Source organism: Elaeis guineensis, chromosome 1 (genome assembly GCF_000442705.2).
Source record: "Elaeis guineensis isolate ETL-2024a chromosome 1, EG11, whole genome shotgun sequence".
Lineage (NCBI taxonomy): Eukaryota > Viridiplantae > Streptophyta > Magnoliopsida > Arecales > Arecaceae > Elaeis > Elaeis guineensis.
In genome coordinates, this window is record NC_025993.2 from 164,169,790 (window position 1) to 164,191,120 (window position 21,331).

Genomic DNA, 21,331 nt, shown 5'->3' on the forward strand with positions numbered 1-21,331 from the left:
TTTTTGTTGTTTAATTTCTCACATGAGGCATAAAAATTCTATTTCTTTTGTTTAAGATTTTTTTCTAATAAACATAAATTTGTAATAAAAATTGTGGATCAATCATTTCTTAACCCTCTCTTTTATGAAGATTTTTTTGTACCAAAGTATTTCTTAAATTAACTAATCATGGTGCTTATGAAGTAAAGAAACTATAGTTCTTCTATTTATTATTTAATCTTCTATTCTTCCAACTATATATTTGGATTAGGGAACATCAATTAAAATGATAATTTTCAATTCTTCGATGAATATTTATAATTCATAAATATTTTTATAATTCAAACACACAATCACTATTTTATGTAATGTTTCTTAACAAATATTCCTAAGGCATTAAAGATTGAGGATTTTTTGACTCTGCCTTCTAGTTATTAAGGCTTGCAGTATAGTGCAGATTTCATTGTAGTATCTTATTAAGATAGTAAGTCCAACAATTTTGATTTTTTGAGATTAACATATTTCTCACATTTTTCACACTATACCTACCTCTAAAGCTACAAATGGGTCAGATGACTTGACCCACTTAGAACCAATCCGATCCACTTTAAAGGATTTGTAGGTCGGGTCAGGTTCAAAAATTGGAGCCATTTCATTTATTGGGTTGGATTTGGATTCACTAAATTTGAACCTGACCGACCGACTGGATCCATTTGATTTCTGAGTTAATTTTGGATTTTTTACTCTATGATCCGATCATACTTGATATCTTTAGGATCTGAATCTATTGGAGCCTTTGAGTTGTGATTTAAGACTTATATGAGTAACATTTTTAACATAAATATAAGTTTAAAATTATTTTTATATTTTAATTGTTTACTACCTATTTTGTATAGTTAATAGCAGTTTGTTGTATGGTCATTAAAATATAGTTTGCTATATTTAATCCAGATTTGACTCAGACTCGATCCTGATCCAAATTTTTCGAATATGGGTTGGATTATACATAGGGTCGACTCAAATAATCTATTTGGTAGAAAATTTTTATTGTAAATCCGATCTAATTCAATCCGATCTTCTATTGGGTTAAATATGGGTCCAATATTAGAATTTGATTAAGAAACCAAATTGAGTTAGAAGACTTATAATCTAGTCTGATCCAATCCATTTGCATCCTTACCACTTCATTTCTGAGGCTACCTTCAATTAGAATTGCACTTCTATCATCTTTGCCAAATAGCAAGGGATGATACCATCTAACCTAGTAATAAGTTCAGTAAAATAATTTTAAGACTAGAACATGGCATGCCCTATTTAGATGGGCATGTGAGATTTGTGGTCATACCTTACCCACCCCATTTAATAAATATGATCTAAACTACAAACGAGAGTATACAATTTATGAGAAAATGATGACACAGCCACTTCCATGGATGGTATTTATGCAAATATGAGAAATTCATATGAAATACAGATTTGAGCAATTTAAAAATATTTCCAACATTCGAATTTAATCAAAAAACCAAATCGAGTCCGAAGACTTATGATCCTGATCCAATCCATTTGCATCCTTACCACTTCATTTTCGAGGCTACCTTCAATTGGAATTGAACTCCTATCATCTTTGCCAAATAGCAAGGGATGATGTCGTCTAACCTAGTAATAAGTTCAGTAAAATAATTTTAAGACTAAAACTTGATATGCTCTATTGAGATGGGCATGTGAGATTTGTGGTCACACCTTATCCACCCGGTTTAATAAGTATGACATAAACTACAAGCGAGAGTATACAATTTATGAGAAAATTATGACACAACCACTTCCATGGATGATATTTTTGCAAATATGAGAAATTCATTATGAAATACAAATTTAAATAATTTAAAAATATTTTATTTTCTAATATAAATTATAGTGAATGGTTTCATAACTGTCTTGGATCCACTAGTTGATAGCTTAAAGTAAGAGAAATTACTATTTTAATACTTTTCTATATCATTCCTTGCTCAGCTTATTGTTGTTTTGAAGTAAAATATTATAAAAAAATTAATCAACTTTTCCATCGACTTACTCATATTCTCATGCTCTGGGCAAAAATATGAGGTTACTAAATTAGTTTCCCTCAAGCAGTATTTCTTAATGAAATAGATGGATACACCTATCCATATAAGAGATGAATAAATTGGTTCTCATTGATCGGGTAAAATAGTTCTTTTTTTTTTTATTCCCAAAATACACCTTTTATGCTGTTATTCTAACAGACCTTAACCTCTCACTTGCTCTCTTTATCTATAATGAAGCATAACCCAAATGGTGGCACCACTGCAATCCTCGGCCAATTAATGAATTCTGATGAATTTTTCAGATTCTCACTTAAAATCTCATTCTTTTTTTTTAATTGATGAGTTTTTATTTTTTTTTCCTTTCTTTTCTTTTTCCCCACCTAGTGATTATGGGTGATTATTTCTTATTATTCTTTATTAGAGATTAGGCCCTTTTATTTTTAGGTTTGTATGGGTTCTATTATTTTTCTTTTTATATACTGTTATATCATCTAACTTTTGCAGTCTTATATGAGCTAAAAGTCTAAGGATGTTGGGCTTCACTCAGAAAGGATGGTACATGATAAGTATGTAAATTGAGCTTTAAAATATAAATAATATTATAGAAAAAATGGATAGATTTTAGTAATTTATCCAAAAAGTTGTAATGCAAAAGAATATGCATAGCACTTTCCAATGCGAAAAAAATATGAATAAATTATTTTTCTATCAAAATATTATCCGAATAACACTTATCCATAAAAATATAGATTTTTGAATAAATTTTATGCCCCTAAAAAATAAGATTGAAGCAACATTACACTTCAACAAAAAATATTGTACAATTCAGTTATTATAAAATATTACCAAGAAGTTCATAAACCTACGGTATCATGGGTCTTATTTATCACAATAAAGTTAAGAGTAAACAACTAAAAGTTTGTTTACCTAAATTAAAAAAAAAAAAAAACTAAAAGTTCTATGCTCAACAAATGGTTTATGGCAGAAGATTCACGGTTGATGTTTAAAAAAATATAAATTTCAATTAAAAATTAAAAATTATAAATATTAAAGAAAATTAAATTATACAACAGAAAGCTGATTCATTACTGTTATTAGGAGTTTTTCTTCCATTTTATTTTTTAATCAATATTTAACAAGGTTTTTATTTTATTTTTTTGGAGTTTTTTTTTGATAAAATATTTTTTCGGACTATTTTGATAAGATTTTTTCGGACTTGAGTTGACTGGTGAAGAATTAGCGGGATAAAAACTTCAAATGGCATTAGAATTTTGGTACATTAATTAATTGATGCAGATCTACTCAACTCCAACCTTCTCCTTTGATCAAGGTCTACTCTGCGTTAACCGAGCGCGCGGAGTGAGGCTCCACCTAACTCCATAGTGGTCCCACGACTCGATCAAAAACCCACCAGATAGACGGTCGAGATGGCGCCAGACATTAACCAAATCAAAATCGTTACGATAATAAGCGATGCGGTACTCCGACGCGATTCTGTCGACCTTCTGCTTCTCTTCTCATTCTTCGTCCCATCCTCCTCTCGAAACCCAGGTCAAATCGCACGAAAAAGGTAGATCTCCTGCCTCTAGATCTGTTTCATTTCCGTGGGATTTAGGGTTTTTTCGTCGAGATTGCAAGAATTTAGTTTTTTTCCTGTCAAGATCTTGTAGTTGTGGTTTCAGATCTCGTTTCCTTTGTCGAGTTTCCAGTGCTCGATCCACGCTCTGTGCTTTGATTTGGTTTATTTTCTTTATTTGGATATGTAATGACTTCATTTTCGGTTTTGATTTGGGTTTTACGATTGCATCTTGATAGATTTATAGTATTTTGAATCCAAAGTTTATACTTTGATGCGTCTAGTTCGTTAATACTAGCTACTCGATCCGTAGATCTGCTACTTGGATTTAAAAAAAAAAAAAAAGCGGCACGTTTGTTTTGGATGGGCCTGATTTAGGGTTCTTGGTTGTTTTCCAGGTTATTGGAATAGGTTTAAGACCTGTGGTCTCCATGGCACCGTTGATGATCTCAAAAAGGTGCTTTTCTTTACTTCCTTTATTTTTTCTTCTGATTACATGTCCTTCCAATGGCTTCTATCTCCCCGGGAGTTATATGCACACCTACTCTCAAGATGAACCCATCTCAGTCAAAGTAAATTCACTCACGTCTATCGAGACGGAGCTGCCATTTAGCTACTATAGTCTTCCTTATTGCCAACCCAAGGGTGGGATCAAGAAGAGCGCAGAGAATCTGGGAGAGCTGCTCATGGGGGATCAGATCGACAACTCTCCATACACATTCCATATGAACGTCAATGAATCGCTTTATCTTTGCACAACGAAGCCGTTAAATGAGCACGAGGTGAAGCTCCTGAAGCAAAGAACTCGAGATCTCTACCAGGTGAACATGATTCTTGACAACCTGCCTGTAATGAGGTTCACTCAACACAATGGTGTCACCATCCAGTGGACTGGTTTTCCGGTTGGATACACACCCACTGCAGGCAATGATGACTATATCATCAATCACCTCAAGTTTAAGGTCTTGGTCCATAAGTATGAAGGGAGTGGTGTCGAAATCATTGGCATAGGGGAAGAGGCGATGGGGATGCCCTCAGAGACTGATAAGAAGAAGATGTCTGGGTATGAGATAGTTGGATTTGAAGTAATCCCGTGCACTGTCAAGCACGACGCAGAAACCATGTCAAAGCATAACATGTATGACCGCATCGAGCCTGTGAATTGCCCCTTGGAGCTTGACAAGTGTCAGATGATCAAGGAGCAGGAGAGGATCACATTCACTTATGATGTAGAGTTTGTGAAGAGCGACATTAGATGGCCCTCGCGGTGGGATGCCTATTTGAAGATGGATGGTGCCAAGGTCCACTGGTTCTCGATCATGAACTCCCTTATGGTCATCTTCTTTTTGGCTGGAATAGTGATTGTTATTTTCTTAACTGTTCGAAGGGACTTGACAAGGTATGAGTTGGATAAAGAGGCCAAGGCTCAGATGAATGAGGAGCTCTCAGGCTGGAAACTTGTTATGGGCGATGTGTTTAGAGAGCCAACATGCTCTAAACTGCTTTGTGTCATGGTTGGAGATGGTGTTCAGATTACATGTATGGCAGTTGTGACAATTGTGTTTGCTGCCCTCGGGTTCATGTCTCCTGCATCACGGGGTATGTTTTTGACTGGGATGGTCCTCCTTTATCTCTTCCTTGGTATTTTTGCTGGGTATACTGGCGTCCGGTTATGGAGTACCATCAAAGGCGGGTCTGAAGGGTGGAGGTCGGTAGCTTGGTCGATTGCCTGCTTCTTCCCTGGCGTGGTGTTTGTAATTCTCACCTTCTTAAACTTCTTGCTTTGGTGGAACAATAGCACAGGGGCTCTCCCAATCTCATCGTTCTTCACTCTTCTGTCTCTGTGGTTTTGCATCTCGATGCCCCTCATTCTTTTGGGTGGTTTCTTAGGTACCCGGGCTGACCCCATTCAGTTTCCAGTTAGGACCAACCAAATTCCAAGGGAAATTCCAGCGAGGAAGTACCCTTCATGGTTACTTGTCCTTGGTGCTGGGATCCTTCCTTTTGGGACCCTCTTCATTGAGTTATTCTTTATCCTTTCCAGCATCTGGCTTGGAAAGTTCTATTATGTGTTTGGATTTCTACTCATCGTCCTTCTCTTGCTTGTCATTGTCTGCGCCGAAGTGTCTGTGGTTCTGACTTACATGCATCTGTGTGTGGAAGACTGGAGGTGGTGGTGGAAAGCATTTTTTGCTTCTGGTTCGGTCTCTCTTTATGTGCTCCTATACTCCATCAACTACATGTTGTTTGATCTTAAGAGCTTGAGTGGGGCCGTGTCAGCTATGCTCTACATGGGTTATTCGCTTATCATGGCTCTTGCAATCATGCTATCCACCGGCACAATTGGCTTCCTGATGTCGTTCTACTTCGTTCACTACCTCTTCTCATCGGTGAAGATTGACTGAGGATTGCTTCAAGCTGCAATGGTTTCTTGCATTGAATTGCGATGCTTCTTGATGAATTTTTGATCTATATCATGCTCAGAATTCCATATATGTTTGAGGTGCGTATAGTGATGACCGGGTGCGGTGAATGCTTATTTCATTGAGGATCTTAATGACCCACAGCATTTATATGTTCCCTGTTTCTTTTTTTTTCTATTTTTATTATTTTTTAAAGTCATGATGTTATCCGAGACTTTTTTTTTTTTTTTAATGCTTTTAAGCTTTATGTAGGCAGCATGGCAACTTCCTTCTATTTTGATTTATCACTCATGTTATCGAACCTTCAACCAGGTTTTGCTGGCTTACAAATATAGCAATTTCATTGGTAATGTCTATTAATTTGGTTTTATTAAATTCTGAGATGGTGAAGAATTTATGCCAGCTGACTGGCCGTTGCTTAGGAATTCGAGAAAGGAGCTGCTTGTGGTTCTTGTAGGATTTTAAATGATGCTGTAGTTGCATTCGGGAACCTTGCAAATGGTTTTTTTTTTTTTTTTTTTCTCAAACAGTTAATGCGGATTTACTACCTACTCCATGATTTGTTATTTATCTTGTTCACTTGGAAAGGGTTATTTAGTGCTATTGCTGCATATAAATTGTGTGCCCAATGGCAATGTGATATGTGATGACGGTACTAGGTTAGAACTTGTCAAGTCTTTTCTTTCTTTTGATGAAGAGGAATGAGGGGTACAATTTATCTTCAAGTTTGTATGATATTGATGACATGATTGCTGCAGTTGGTATTTGTTTTTAACGCTAAGCAAGATTTCAAGCGTGCTTACACAAAAAAAAAAAAAAAAAGGCAAGATTTCAAGCGGCCATCGTACATGTTGCCATTGGCCCCTGCATTGAGTTGGATGATGCATGTTATCAATGAATATCGGTTCCATGGCTGACTTCGGCAACAATAATCTTGTGATTGGTCAAAGTCTTGTGTACGTGATCTCTGATTCTTATCAAGATGTATGGATGGCAAATATACAGGGAAATTTGAGGATTTTTTTTCTTTTATTTTTTTTATATTGTTTATTATATAAAAAATATACAGGGAAATTCTCACCAGCAACCCGTGTTTTTTAACTGCATTCTAGTTGAAGTTATGAAACCGGCGGTGGCGTCTCTTTTGGCGGCCCTTTACAGAGGCCGCTCTAAGTCATTTATGTCTTTCTTCCGTCCTTCCCTTTCTTTCCTCCGTCGGCAAATCAAGGAAATGCAGACATTTCCGGTGATACCATTCGCTCGAAGGCCCATTAGTCAAGTCTTTTAATATTTGTATGCGTCTTTGGGTTAATTTTTCCATTAGACGTTGGGGAACGATGCACCAACATCATAAGTTAAAAAACGATACGAGTCCGAGGTATAACTAATGAGTTGAAAGTGTTCTTATTTTTCGGTGAGAGCTAACCAAACAAGAACTGGTCTACGATCAAGTCCCACGTAATTGGGGCTAAGAAAGGTACAATTAATTGGAATAACTATGGCTATTGGAATGACGCTCAACTAATGTTGCTTTTATCCACTACAAAGAGAAACAAAAAAAAGTGAGGTACAAATAAGGCTTTACATCAAGAATAGCTTATGATCAGATTTCATGTTTGCTCTTTCACAGGAGCCAAGAATCATGTCATTAGATTTCATGTTTGCTCTTTCACAGGAGCCAAGAATCATGTCATGCAGCCGAATTTCAATATTAATATCACAGCGGCACGAAAATGGTAACGCTATATTAATCACAAGAGAACCAAAGATCCCTCGGACAACCACACGACTACAGTAATAGAACACTGCAAATGAAAACCATAACCGAGATTTGAAGCAAAGAGGGTCATTAGTCGACTAACAAGGACTGCATCCTTATTTAGTCCAGGAAAGATAGAATACGGTATTCATATACAAGCTAGAGAAAGGCTTTTAACCCATGGCATACTTCTGGGTCCAGGAGCGGGCGGTGGACTCATACTTGGCTCTATCGGTCTTGTACATATGAGCAATCTCAGGAACGAGCGGGTCATCTGGGTTGGGATCCGTCAGAAGTGAACAAATGGACAACAATACCTGCAAATTTAAGAAAATACATAGGTTAAAAGCAAGAACATAGAGAGTATAAAATTATCAATGCCCTAAAAATAGAAAAACAATAGCAGAACCATAATTCCAACATGGCAGCTGCTGCAGCCAATTCAACCTGGTCCAGCCATCTTCAAGTGCATTTCTGAACTACAATTGCTGTTGGGCCCAGCGAACACAATGACTGGATATACTTGCATCACTTATGGGCATTCAAACCCATGCTTGCTTAAGGGCAAATCAATTTTTGTAACTAAACATTGATGCATCCAATAATTAAGAGAACGAAGGTGCTTCTGAACATATAATTAAACAGAAAAACAGAACTAATTACCTGCAAAAAGAAAAAGAAAAAGAAATACCAAACTAGGTTTCAACCTTTTCTGGAAACAGGAAGACTAGCTGGAATATTAGAAATTACCTTTGATATAGTGAGAGCTGGGCTCCACTGCTCCTTGAGAATGTCAAGGCAAATGCTACCATTGCTGTTGATATTTGGATGAAAAACCTTGGTACGGAAAGAAACCTGAAGATGAAATTTAGTGTTCTGCACAAACTCATCCAAGACATGCATGCCCAGAGAGAAAAAATGGAACATCAATATAAAACAAAGTCAGGGCTTGTTTGGCATTGTTGCAGCTCTTGCATTTTTTTTCTCTCTACGAATTAGTAAAATATCACGTAGAGATTGATGTTGAACATAGCATTTGCACAGAACTTCTGCTATCCCTTGCTTTTTTTTTTTTTGCTCTTTTTTGAGAGCAATAAATGGTTGCTTCCAAAAGCTCTAAAGTTCTACGAAAAGATTAAAAACAGAAAGGTTTTCATCAGACATGTTCAGTCTAGTTCATTTTTCTTCTTGGGCTTTTGAAAAACAAAAACAAGAAACAAAACCAATGGCAAACAGGTCCTCAGTTTGGAACATTGCTTAGAAATTCGCAACACAACATGTAAGGACTGGTGTGACTGTCTGGCAAAAAATTGCAAAGAGAGATTAAAAATGAAAAAAAACAATCAACATAAACCAAACTTGGCTTACATTATTGCTTGAAAAGTTTATGATAAACATGTCAGGCCTGCATCTGCCTGGTGAAAAATATAAGCTCACTTCTGCTTTCATACATTTTATTGCAATCCTCACATGGTAGGAGAGTAGCCAGGTAGTGAAAGTTGCAGTAAGAGAAGTTGGAGGGTTCGTAGGAGGTTGCAGATAACCCTCAATCCCAAAAATTATGGGTAAAATATCCTCCACAATCAGGAGAATAGGATGTACAGGCTCGTCAAAAATTACACCTTTTCCACATAATCAGGTGATACTGCAAATAATAAATGTGGGCGCACCATACAAAATAATTGTAAAAATGAATGTTCCCCAGGTCCTGGTGTTTTAACCAGTATATCATTGTAACAATATTGGCCTTGGGCAATCAGCTTTATTTAGACACCCCAAGTATTTGCAAATACTTAAAAAAAAAAAAAGGAAAAAGAAAAAAACAATGTGTGAAGAGGGAGCACCTTCCTCTAATAGGCGCCAACTCACATGTACTCTTCCATGAGGCGTGGGGAGCAAATAGCTGATGCTGAATGCATCAACAATAGCAGACTCACTAACCTTAAAGAACAGTAAAATACTTCTATAGTTTTGCTCAGAGAACACAGAGTCAATGGTAGAACCGTTAGCCTGACAAGATAAATGCCAGCCACTTTAATCCCCACAAAAATTAGCTTCAGGGGAAGAAGTTCCCCAAAGGAGTCATTTACCAGACAACAGCCAGTATGCTTCCCACCACATATGAACTAACCTATTAAAAAATAACCATGCATCATTAGTCACCTTTTGTTTGAATGAAAAGTGCACTTAAAGTTTAACAAGGTATATGTCCTCATGGATGAATAGAACCTTTCTGTAGCTAATCAGAATGTTATCAACTGATTATCAGCATCACACGCTCCAGCAATCCAGTCTGAACAATACAATTTTCCCTTTTAAACCCAGTTAAAGATTTTTATTTTGTAACCCTGGTTCAGTTTTCCAGTGATCAATAGGAAGCCTGAAGAAATCAGTTTGTAAGCATCATCCCAAAAACCATCTATTACACATTTTTTAGCAATGATGGGTAAAATGTGAAAGTGGATACAAGCCTCATTAGTTATTTGGTCAGAGTAACGTGGAAAAGGACAAATATTGTTGATTCTTTAAAAATGATTTTTTTAAAGTTAAGTATTCCGTAAAAATGATTTACTACAATGAAGATATGCATATGAACTGATGAGAATTGCCCGAGACATGAAAAACAGTTACCTTGGGCGGCTTGAAAGGGTAATTTGGTGGGAAATGAATTGTCACAAGAAACACACTGACAAGTCACCGTGGACTGACAAATCACCGTGGGCTGTCAAATCACTGGAGCTGACCTATGTCCTTGGCAGGACGGTGCCCCCAGAGCGGCCACGTCGCATGTTCTTGTCAGGACAGCAGCCCATAGTAGTCGTACGGCATTTGGGGGAGCTGACCGACCATACATTGGTATTCGGCTGCGGAACGTCGGGTGAAGACTCAGAGACACCGTCAGCTGGTCTGGCGCATTGCGGGAGTTGAACGTCGGCTGCCACCCCCGCCCGACAGTGAGTCGGTAATCTGAGCTCCGTCGCTCGGCTAGTCGGGAACAGAATGGGTCTGCCCGACCGACATACCTTCGATCGGATAATGTCGGCAGCTACTGTCGGCAGTCGTCGGTCGGTGCGATCGGTAGAGTCGGACGTCGGTCGGACAGGCCCGAGGGTGAGTCGGTGTAAAAGGGGTCGGTCGGTATATCCCAACAGTTGCCCCCCCACTCCTGAGTCGGATGTCGTGCTGGCCAGTGTTTCCATGTGGGCGACGGTTTCGGACGAAAAGAGTGGATATCCATCACATCATACTCCGACTCTGGTGACCGTACCAATGAACGGTCTGACATCAGACATCCCATTGGTGTCAGACGTCCCATTGGTGTCAGACGTCCTATTGGGAACTAGAACCGCCGTTTCCGCCGTCTCCTCGGGAACGCAAACCGCCGTCGGTTAGTGAATCCTGAGATGCGATTTTTTCGCCTCATGGCAGGGGGCCATTGGGCCGAACCCGTTCAGGTGAATGGAGGCGACGTGGCTTGATCTGAGGCAGATGTGTCGAATCGTCGAATCGAGGGAAGGCCCAGATGCTGCCACGTGTCAAAATTTGGGAGATCCTCGTTGGGCGTGCCCTCATCCCGACCGTCGAGGGGCACTATATATATAGGGTCACCTGTATCCAAAACTCCACTTTTCAAAGCCCTGTTGCCGAGACTCTGGTCGAGTGGTCCCCCGGTTCCAAGTTTCAGGTAGTTGTGCCTGTCTCCCTCCTCGGGAAGCTTTCTTCGAGATTTTTGTCTCCTTGCATTTTTTGCTTCCTTCGCTTCCTTTGGACTTTCTTTCTTCTTCTTCTTCTTCATCCTCCGACCTCGGTTCTAGCATCATGGTCAGAACCTCTCCACGAGGAAGTCAGTCGGGGAACCCGACCGACGACTCATGGTCGACCTCGAAGGTGGAGGTTTCTTCACTTTCAGGGACAAACGTCGAACGGCTCAGGGAGAAATACAGTATCCTGAAGCAGTTCGAGCTCTTCATCCCTGAGGCTGAGGGTCGGGATAACAACCTGCCTCCGGGCCAGGTGGCCTTCTACGTCGAGGATCTTCGGGCAGGTCTTCGCTTCCCGATTCTGGAGTTCATCCAGGACGTTCTGGATTATTACGGGTTTTGTCCGGCTCAACTGGCGCCGAACTCAATCCGACTGATAATCAGCTTCGTGTTGTTGTGTCGGCTTTTGCCGACCTATCCTTGTATCTCCCTCTTCCGGGCATTTTTTATCCTCCGACCCCACCCGAAGGCCCGAGGGTGGTGGTTCTTCAATCTCCGGAAGGATCTTTCGTTCATCACCAGTCTTCCATCGTCGATTCATGGGTGGAAGAATCAATTTTTTTTTGCCTCTTCTCCGCTTCCTTGGGGGTTCCCTTCCTGCTGGGGGGACCCTCGGACTCAGCCGAATGAGAACAGTCGGGTGGAGGACGGGGACCGAGAGGATTTTCACCGACTGAAGGATGTATTGGTGCCGAAGCAGAGGGAGCTCGTCACCGAGCAAGCTCTGTACGACGCTGGCCTAAGTTCGGTTCCTCGTTTAGGTACATCTCGGTCTGTCTGTCATTTTTATCTTTTTTTCTCTGTCTTTGGACTGGTGCTGATCCTCTATTAAAATTGCAGGCATGCTGCCAAGGGTGAGGCTGACGGATGTCGATATTCGACAACATGCGGTGAGAAAGAGGCCGACGCACGGAGTCGAACCATCATGGCCTCCCAAGAGGCCTCAGATAGCATCGCCGACCGACCCTACGGTGATAGGAGCACAGCCCGACGCCGAACGGGCGTCAGGCTACGAGCCTGTCATTGCTCTGTCAGTGCCGGCGGTGCCACTTGGGGCGCCATCTGAGGAAGGGGAAACCGAGGGGGTAGCCGAAGGAGCGTCGGCTCCCCCACCAACAGAAGAGGTTCGGGCCGAAGTACGCGAGCCCGAACGATCTACAGTGGCCGCCGTCGCGGCTTCAGGAGGGACCCCATCGAGCTCAAGCTTCCCGTTCCTCTCTGATTTTCGGGCCTGGGCGATCGGACGAGGGAAGGCTCTGATGGCATCGGGCGACGACACAAGGTCGGCCGGCCAAGCCACCCCATCGGACGTCTTGCTTTCCGAAGGAGCGTCGGCCCTGACCTACCATGATTTGGCCAGGATGTTATGTCAGGCGACCATCCTCCCGGCCGACTGGGAGATCATGAAGAGTTGGCGGATGTCCGACATGCTTTCTTCCTTCTACCCGACTATGATCCAGGTGAGCTCCTCTTCTTCCCTTTTCATTTTTATTATTGTTTTCTATCAGTTTGGTCTTCTGATGATCGACTTGTTATTTGTAGCTGATCTACAACATGTCCGAGCTGGAGGTCGGGTATCAGAGGTTCGGCGATCTTCGGGTGGCCTGAAAGAATAGGGCCGAGACCGTCGAGGCTGAGAAGGCGACAATGGTCGAGCAACTGAAGCAGTCGGTCGACCGTGAGGTCCGGCTCGAGGAGAAGATCTCCCGCCTTACCGATGCCCTGGCTGCCTCGGGGGCTGAACTTCGGTCGGCTCGTGAGGAAGTAAAACGAAAGTCCCGTACCGCTCGTCGGCTGCGGTGTGAGCGGGATGGTTGCGTCGGCGAGCACAAAGCCGAGTGCGAGCAACTCTGGGTGAGTCTGGAGAATCTCACCAAGACCGAGGAGTACTTGTCCACCGCTCAAGGCGATGCAGACATAGCGAGGGCGGAGGCAGAGTCGGCGAAAGGGGCAATGAGTCGGGCGGTGGAGGACTTCCGCGGCTCTGACGAATATCAGGAGGAGCTCCTGGAGAGTGGTTTTGCCTTGTATCGAGTGGGGTACGAGGATGCCCAAGGCGCATTCCACGGTCTATATCCGGAGCTTGACCTCAGCAGCATCATTCCCCCAGGGTTGGATGGCCAAGTCACAGGAGAGGTGGCCGACCCAGCGTCAGGAGATCACACTGTCGTGGAGGAAGCCGTTCCGGATCAGGTTACCGAAGGTGAGGCGACTCTGACCCCTGATGCTTCTCCGACCCGAGCGGCCATGCCAATCACCCCCGAACTTCTCCCGGTTGAAGAAGTTGACTCCAACGAGTAGTCAGAGCATCTTTTATTTTTGCTCTTACTTAGTGTACTTGTAATCGGACTTCGGTCCAATTTTATAAATTCAGTTTATACTTGAATAAAATTGAGAACTTTTCAACCATTTTTTTTTTCTATATGTATCCTGAAATGTATCTTGGAATGTATGTTTCACCGAGACGCCCCCGAGCGTATAAGTCGTAGGCCCGACGTACCTTGTTAGGACGTTCGGTAAGATCCCGGATAGTTAGCCGAGGTAGCGCGCGCCATGGTAAAGGCAGAGCGAGCTCCGATTATAGATCGACATCCTGACTGTCGTACGACCCGACAGTCGAGAGTCTAAGTCGAGCATCCATTGCCCAGACTTGAGTCGGGTGTGTTTGTCGAGTCAGGTGTCGACCGACCTTCGGGCATAGCTCTTTGACCCGATCATCCCGTAGAGTTTGATAGTCGAATAGTGTCCGACGCATTCGGTTAAGATAACAATGACAAGTCGGTCATTCGTTGCCCGGTTCTTTATCGGGCGTGTACATCGCGACGTGTGATAAATGGTGGTAAGCCGAATACCCTTCGATCGGTCGTGACCTGGTCGGTATATTGCGAATGCGATGTTAGTCGCATTGGCATTTTGCCTTTCTTGATCGGAGCCAAGTCGGCAAGTTAGCCAGTCGTCTTGCTCGAGAGTTGACTGTGGAAGGAGCATGGCTTCAACTTAGGGGGGTTTCATCGCCATCGCCGGCCTTCCACCAACGTAGATATATCGGTTCTCGTAAAAGTCCGATGCGTCGTCGGCGATCGGGCCACAGATTCCCAACGAAATGTTGGGCCCAAGTCGGGGCGTCGGGGCTCGTACTACTGGTGAGCACCGACCCACAATTGGAGAGCCGAGATTCTAGACTCTGAAGTTTTGAAACTGAGTTTGTATTCCGAACAAGGGCACACAGAGTTCACTGATAGTACAATCTCAGGTTGTCGGCATTTCAAGTCCGGAGAATGGCCATTCCTTCTAGAGTCTCCAATCGGTAGGCTCCCGGCCTGTAGGTGTCCGCTATCTTGTAGGGTCCTTCCCAGTTCGGGGATAATTTTTTTTGGTCCAGAGGCTTCGAAACTTCCACCTTCCTTAAGACCAGGTCTTCGGATTTGAAAAACTTTGGCTTAACTTTAGCATTATAGTATCGGGCCACTCTTTGTCGGTAGGAAGCCATGCGGAGTTGAGCCTCGTGTCAGAGTTTGGGTAGGAGGTCCAAGTCGGCTCTCCGACACTCGGAGTTGCCCGGCTCGTAGTACTGCTCAACTCTAGTCGATGGTAGCCCGATCTCGAGTGGGATCATCACCTCCATCCCATAGGCTAAGCTGAAAGGAGATTCTTCGATCGGGACACGGGGTGTCGTTCGGTATGCCCACAGGACGGAATTCAATTCTTCAACCCAGAGGCCTTTGGCTTCATTCAGTCGGGTCTTCAGTCCATGCAGAATGGTTTGGTTGGTTACTTCGACCTCGTCGTTGGACTGTGGATGCCCGACCAAGGTCAGCCTATGCGCGATATGAAATCTCGCACAGAACTTTCGAAAGTCTCGATTATCGAATTATCGTCCATTGTGAGTGATAATAGTGTGCGGTAGTCCAAATCTGAAGATGATGGACTTCTGGACGAAATCTTCCATCTTTCGCTCTGTAATTTTCGCCAGAGGTTTGACTTCCACCTACTTAGTGAAGTAGTCGATTGTGACAACTATGAACTTTCTTTGGCCAGACGTCGAAGAAAAAGGATCGAGTATGTCGATTCCCCACTGGACGAAGGTGTGGGAAAATTCAGTGCAGGGGTAAAATGGTAATTTTAAATTTTTTTTAAAATTATAATTTTACAGTAAAAAAATATTAATTAATCTAATTAATTAATATAAATTTATCCTATACTAAGATCTAAATATGATATATAGCATGCATGCATTTAAATTTAAAATTTGAATTTGAACAATAAACACTTTATTGTAATGTGTTTAGAACACAATACCTTTATGCGAGTAGTAGATCGTCATAATCTGATCACCGTCGGGAGAGTCTGATCGTTGCGATGCAGTCACACAGCGTGTCTGGTCTCTGCGGATCATCCACACGAAGCTCCCAGTCTGATCGACTCCTCACGAATGCTAGCTCGTTGTAGAGCCCTTTTGACGGTCGATGCTGATCGAACTTCTTCGATCGATGTCTGTCGATTCTTCGGATGCTTTGGATCATCAACAGACATGCTTGAGAGGATGTTGAAGATCTCTTTAAGATTTTGGGGGCTCACGACACTCGTAGCTCACTTTCTCTCTTCTCGAACCCCAGGCTAAAACTCTAGAAAACTCATCGAAAACCTTGCTCCCACTTTTCTTTCTTTTCTTTCTTTTTATCTTGAAAGGATATGGACTTCCTTCTCATACACAAGACTTCTCACGTCCCAAAATTTTTCTCCAAAAATCTCTTCTTGCACGCCCCACTCTTCTCCTCCTTTTATAACCACGTCAAACGTCTTATCCAAAAGAAAGGATAAAGATGAGTAATTGCACATTTGAATTCAAATCAAATTTTGAATTCAAATGAACACCAACTCATCTCTTATCCACTAAAGGCGTGAGGCATGACTTAAATTGTGCATAGAGTGATTTCATGAGAAATCTTTTCTCATGTAATAAATGAGGCGTAAAAAAAAGGATAAGGTGCAAAGATTGATTGCCCATTCAAATTCAAATTTTATTTTGAATTTGAATGGCCAACCAATCATCCTTATCTATTCATATGGCACATTAAAGTGGAGCGTGGAGAGGGCTTGGCGTGAGGAAAAAATTCATGAGAAGTTCCTTCTCATGAATTCAAATGGGTGCAATGGAAGTGAGGTGGCGCATGGAGATTGGGTCAAGGTGGTTTAATTATTTAAACCAACCTAATTGAACCAAATAAGTTAGATCCAATTAGACTAATTTAAACCTAACTTAATTAGGCTTCATTAGGCTCAATAAAATCTTAATCAAATCAAAAATTGACTAAGCCCAATCCCTGATCAAATCAGGGACCAAACCATCTCGATGATTAGATCAACTCTTAACCTAATCGGGTCAAACCCAACTGAATCCAATTCAATTGGACTTGATCCAAAAATAATTACTCAATCAAATTGAGTTAATTAGTGATCAAATTATTAATTAAATCTCTCATAAATATTGAGTCCAAATTTGATGGGCAATCGGGCATCAGATTTCATCGATATGTAACCCTGATCGAAAAGTCCCAATCAGTGGGACTCTTGACCCCGGTACCCATAATGTGTGGAACTCATGATCAGAGAATCTTGATTCTCGATCACTGAGTCCTAAACATGTAGGATTCTACACCAGCCATCAGATCAGATAGGAACCTCTAATGTGTGTGATCCCGCAGGTTCGAACCTAAGCTGGTAGCACAGGAACCAATTCCTGTACTAATCGAAGTGACCATCTAGCAATGGTACCCGATGTCTGGATAGGTCGAATAGTCGCAATCGCAACACTCAGAACCTACATGAATATGGTTACTGTATAATTCATCCTTTTGACCCCTGTGTTTAGGATGACTCAGGGTTAAACTGTAACCCTGATCAAATCATCCGAATCGTGCTCAACTCAAACAGTCCTGTGACTCCTCACAAGGACTACCCTGGCCAAGATTTTGCTAAATTGAAACACGACTGTACACAGCTCCTAAACTGGAGTGGTCAATCCCATCTTGACACACGCACCGACAAGTCAAGTACTTGACTACACCCAAAAGCCTTCCGTCACTGAATTAGAAATTCAAGTAGTCCAGTGCCTAAGTGCAGTGAGTTGCTTGCAAGTCACCGTGGCGGTCTCAGGTCGGAGAGATATTTATACCCATATTCTATCGGAGTAAATCTTGACAGCAGTAATAGCTCCGAAGTCGGTCACGTTCAGTGCAGATATACCCTTACATCTCATCTGTATGCCATACCAGTATCTCCACACTCATTGGTTAAGAGGACAACCAACCTATATGGCACACAACGACCTATGCTTGATAAATGTTGTCGTCCTTGATAATAATGTATCATTTGGTCGCGAACAGATTTAAGGACTAAACGATAAATCCTCCTTTGTCGAGTCTAAATAGTCCTAAGGACTTCACCACAACATAGGAGTTCATTAGAAGATGAAATATTTTGTGATGAAAAAATATCAAAATAATTTTTATTAATTCATAATTCATGTACATATACAAAAATGAGCACAACCGTCAACAGGCTGACGATTGGCTTTGGAACAGTATTCCTAACAATCTTCCACTTGGCCTAAAGCCAATCGGTGCAGTATCTAATACCCATCTTCGACTTGTAGTTGTCAAACTCCTTCACCGTAATGATTTTAGTGAATGGGTCAGTCAGGTTCTCCTTTCCGTCGATCTTCTGAAGATCGACGTCATCTCGATCCATAATTTTTCAGATGAGATGGTAGCGGTGCAGAATATGCTTCGTCCGCTGGTGTGCCTTTGGTTCCTTCGCCTGAGCAATGGCTCCAGAGCTGTCACAGTAGAGCAGAACTGGACCGACAATGGAGGGTGCTACTCCGAGCTCGGTGATGATTTTCTCAGCCACACCGCTTCTTTGGCAGCATCTGATGCAGCGACATACTCTGCCTTGCAAACTGAATCAGCCACTGTATACTGCTTGAAACTTTTCCAGCAGATAGCCCCACCATTAAGGGTAAAAGTAAATCCCGACACACTTTTGCTGTCATCATGATCAGACTGGAAACTAGAATCTATAAACCCTATAAGTCTCAAGTTCGATTCACCATAAACAAGCCACTGATCCTTAGTATTTCTTAAATACTTCAGGATGGTTTTAACAACCTTTCAGTGATTCTCCCTTGGATCAGATTGGTATCTACTCACTACCCCTAGTGAGTATGCCACATCTGATCGTGTACATGTCATGGCGTACATAATAGATCCCACTGTTGAAGAATATGGAATCCTACCCATACGCTCTCTCTCTTGAGATGTTGTCAGACAATCCCTCTTCGAGAGAGAAATTTCATGGCCTATCGAAAGATAGCTTTTTTTGGAATTCTCCATACTGAACCTCTTCAGCATAGTATCAATGTACGTGGACTGAGATAAACCAAGCAACCTTTTAGATCTATCCCTATAGATCCTCATCCCTAGGATGTAGGAAGCTTCTTTCAGATCTTTCATGGAGAACTGTGACGACAGCCAAATCTTTATTCCCTGTAATGCAGGGACATCATTCCCGATTAAGAGAATGTCATCCACATACAATACAAGAAATACTACTACTAGACCATTAGCCCACTTATAAATGCATGGCTCTTCTCCATTCTTAACGAAGCCATACGTCTTGATCGTCCTATCAAAACGTATGTTCCAACTCCGGGATGCCTGCTTAAGTCCATAAATAGACCTCTATAGCCTGCACACCTTAGACTCATTTATGGACGTGAATCCTTCAGGTTGTATCATATACACTTCTTCGTCCAGCTCTCCGTTTAGAAAAGCTGTCTTCACATCCATCTGCCAGATTTCATAGTCCAGATGGGCAGCTATCGCAAGCATAATCCGACTGGATTTGAGAATTGCCACAGGAGAAAATGTCTCATCATAGTCTATACCATAACATTGACGATATCCCTTGGCAATCAGACGGGCTTTATAGTTTTCCACCTTTCCGTCTGCGCCCCTCTTCCTCTGAAGACCCACTACACCCTATGGGTTTTACTCCTTTGGGTGGGTCAACCAATGTCCACACATCGTTGATCTTCATGGACTCCATTTCGGATTTCATGGCTTCTAGCCATTTCTCAGAGTCAGATCTCTGCATTGCATCCATGTAGGTGATCGGATCCTCATCATTTTCATCAAGTTCAATAGGATCGTCATCCCGGACCAAGAAACTATAGTATCTGTCCGGTTGACATGGTACTCTACCAGATCGCCTGAAGGGTGCTTGAACAATGGGCTCCGGATCTGATCTAATCAAATCCGGTTCAGGTTCAGTAACTTGTGTCGATTTTTTTACCTGTCGAACTTCATCAAGTTCGACCTTAGAGGCAACAGTCCCTTCACCAAGAAACTCTTTTTCCAAAAAGATTGCCTTAAGGCTGACAAACACTTTTTGCTCATCAGCTAGGTAGAAGTAATACCCTTTGGTCTCTTTTGGGTACCCTGTAAAATTATACTTGTCAGACTTAGGTCCAAGCTTGTCCGTAATTAAACGTTTAACATAAGCCAGACACCCCCAAACCCTAAGGTGCGAGAGTACTGGCTTACGTCCTATCCATATCTCATATGGTATTTTGGTTACAGACTTACTCAAAACTCTATTTAGAAGGTAACAAGTCGATTCGAGCTCATATCTCCAGAGGGAGATCGGCAGACCAGCAAACCCCATCATGGATCGAACCATGTCCAACAAGGTCCGATTTCTCCTTTCAGACACACCATTATGCTGTGGTGTTCCAGGAGGTGTCCACTGAGAGAGAATCCCATTCTCCCCAAGATATGTCAGAAAATCATTGAAAATGTATTCACCTCCTCGATCAGATCGAAGAGTTTTAATACACTTTTCAGTTTATTTTTCTATCTCATTTCAGAATAGTTTGAATATTTCAAATGACTCCGACTTATGCTTCATTAAATAGACATACCCATACCTCGATAGGTCATCTGTGAAGGATATGAAGTAGAAATATCCATCTCTTGCACTTGAGCTCATGGGTTCACATACATCAGAATGTACCAGACCCAAGAGTTCGCTGGCTCGCTCACCTTTTTCAGTAAAAGGTGATTTGGTCATTTTATCAAGAAGATAGGACTCACAGGTTGGAAGTGATTCACAATCATCTACTTCAAGAATTTCTTCTTGAGCCAACCTGTTTATCCTGTTCTTATTGATATGACCTAGTCTATAGTACCAAAGGTAGACTTCTGACACATTATCTATTCTAGGACGTTTACCGGAGGTTTGAACCACATTAACAGGTTGTGATAGGAAGTAAATTTCATTATTAAGTTATCCAACAAATATTGTAACACCATTCAAAATGATATTGCAAATGTTTCCTTTTATTAAAAATTGATAACCGTTCATGGCCAAAAGGCCTACAGAAATAATATTTAATAAAAAGCTTGGACAATAGTGACATTCACTCAGAATTATATTTCGAGAATTGATTACAAGGTTCATGATTCCTAATGCTAGAACTGAAACTTTGCTTCCATCTCCAACGTTCAGGAACCTCTCGCCTTCATCAAATCTCCTACTGACCTGCAGACCCTTCATCGAATTGCAAATATGATAAGGACTTTCGGTATCCAATACCCAGACAGTAGTATCACAAATGGAAAAGTTGCAAGGTGTTATCATATAAGTACCTTGCTTCTTCTTCAGCCTGTTCGGATTCAGTGAGGCAATGTATAGAGGACAATTTTTCT

At 41.7% G+C, this 21,331-nt stretch overlaps 2 protein-coding genes across 2 annotated transcripts; one reads left to right on the plus strand and one right to left on the minus strand.

The window, feature by feature from the left end:
* The first annotated feature begins 3,486 nt into the window (after positions 1-3,486).
* On the plus strand, positions 3,487-6,395 carry LOC140852879 (transmembrane 9 superfamily member 12-like). The gene is made up of 2 exons (XM_073246728.1): positions 3,487-3,612; positions 4,017-6,395. Exon 2 carries the CDS (start codon positions 4,050-4,052, stop codon positions 6,021-6,023), a length of 1,974 nt encoding a protein of 657 aa, XP_073102829.1. The 5' UTR covers positions 3,487-3,612; positions 4,017-4,049; the 3' UTR covers positions 6,024-6,395.
* A 1,339-nt stretch (positions 6,396-7,734) lies between these two features.
* Positions 7,735-10,629, minus strand: LOC140857044 (ubiquitin-conjugating enzyme E2 28-like). The gene is made up of 4 exons (XM_073255275.1): positions 10,604-10,629; positions 10,432-10,486; positions 8,551-8,655; positions 7,735-8,117 (listed from the first exon to the last, which is right to left on the minus strand). Exons 1-4 carry the CDS (start codon positions 10,627-10,629, stop codon positions 7,974-7,976), a joined length of 330 nt encoding a protein of 109 aa, XP_073111376.1. The 3' UTR covers positions 7,735-7,973.
* Between the last annotated feature and the right edge of the window lie 10,702 nt (positions 10,630-21,331).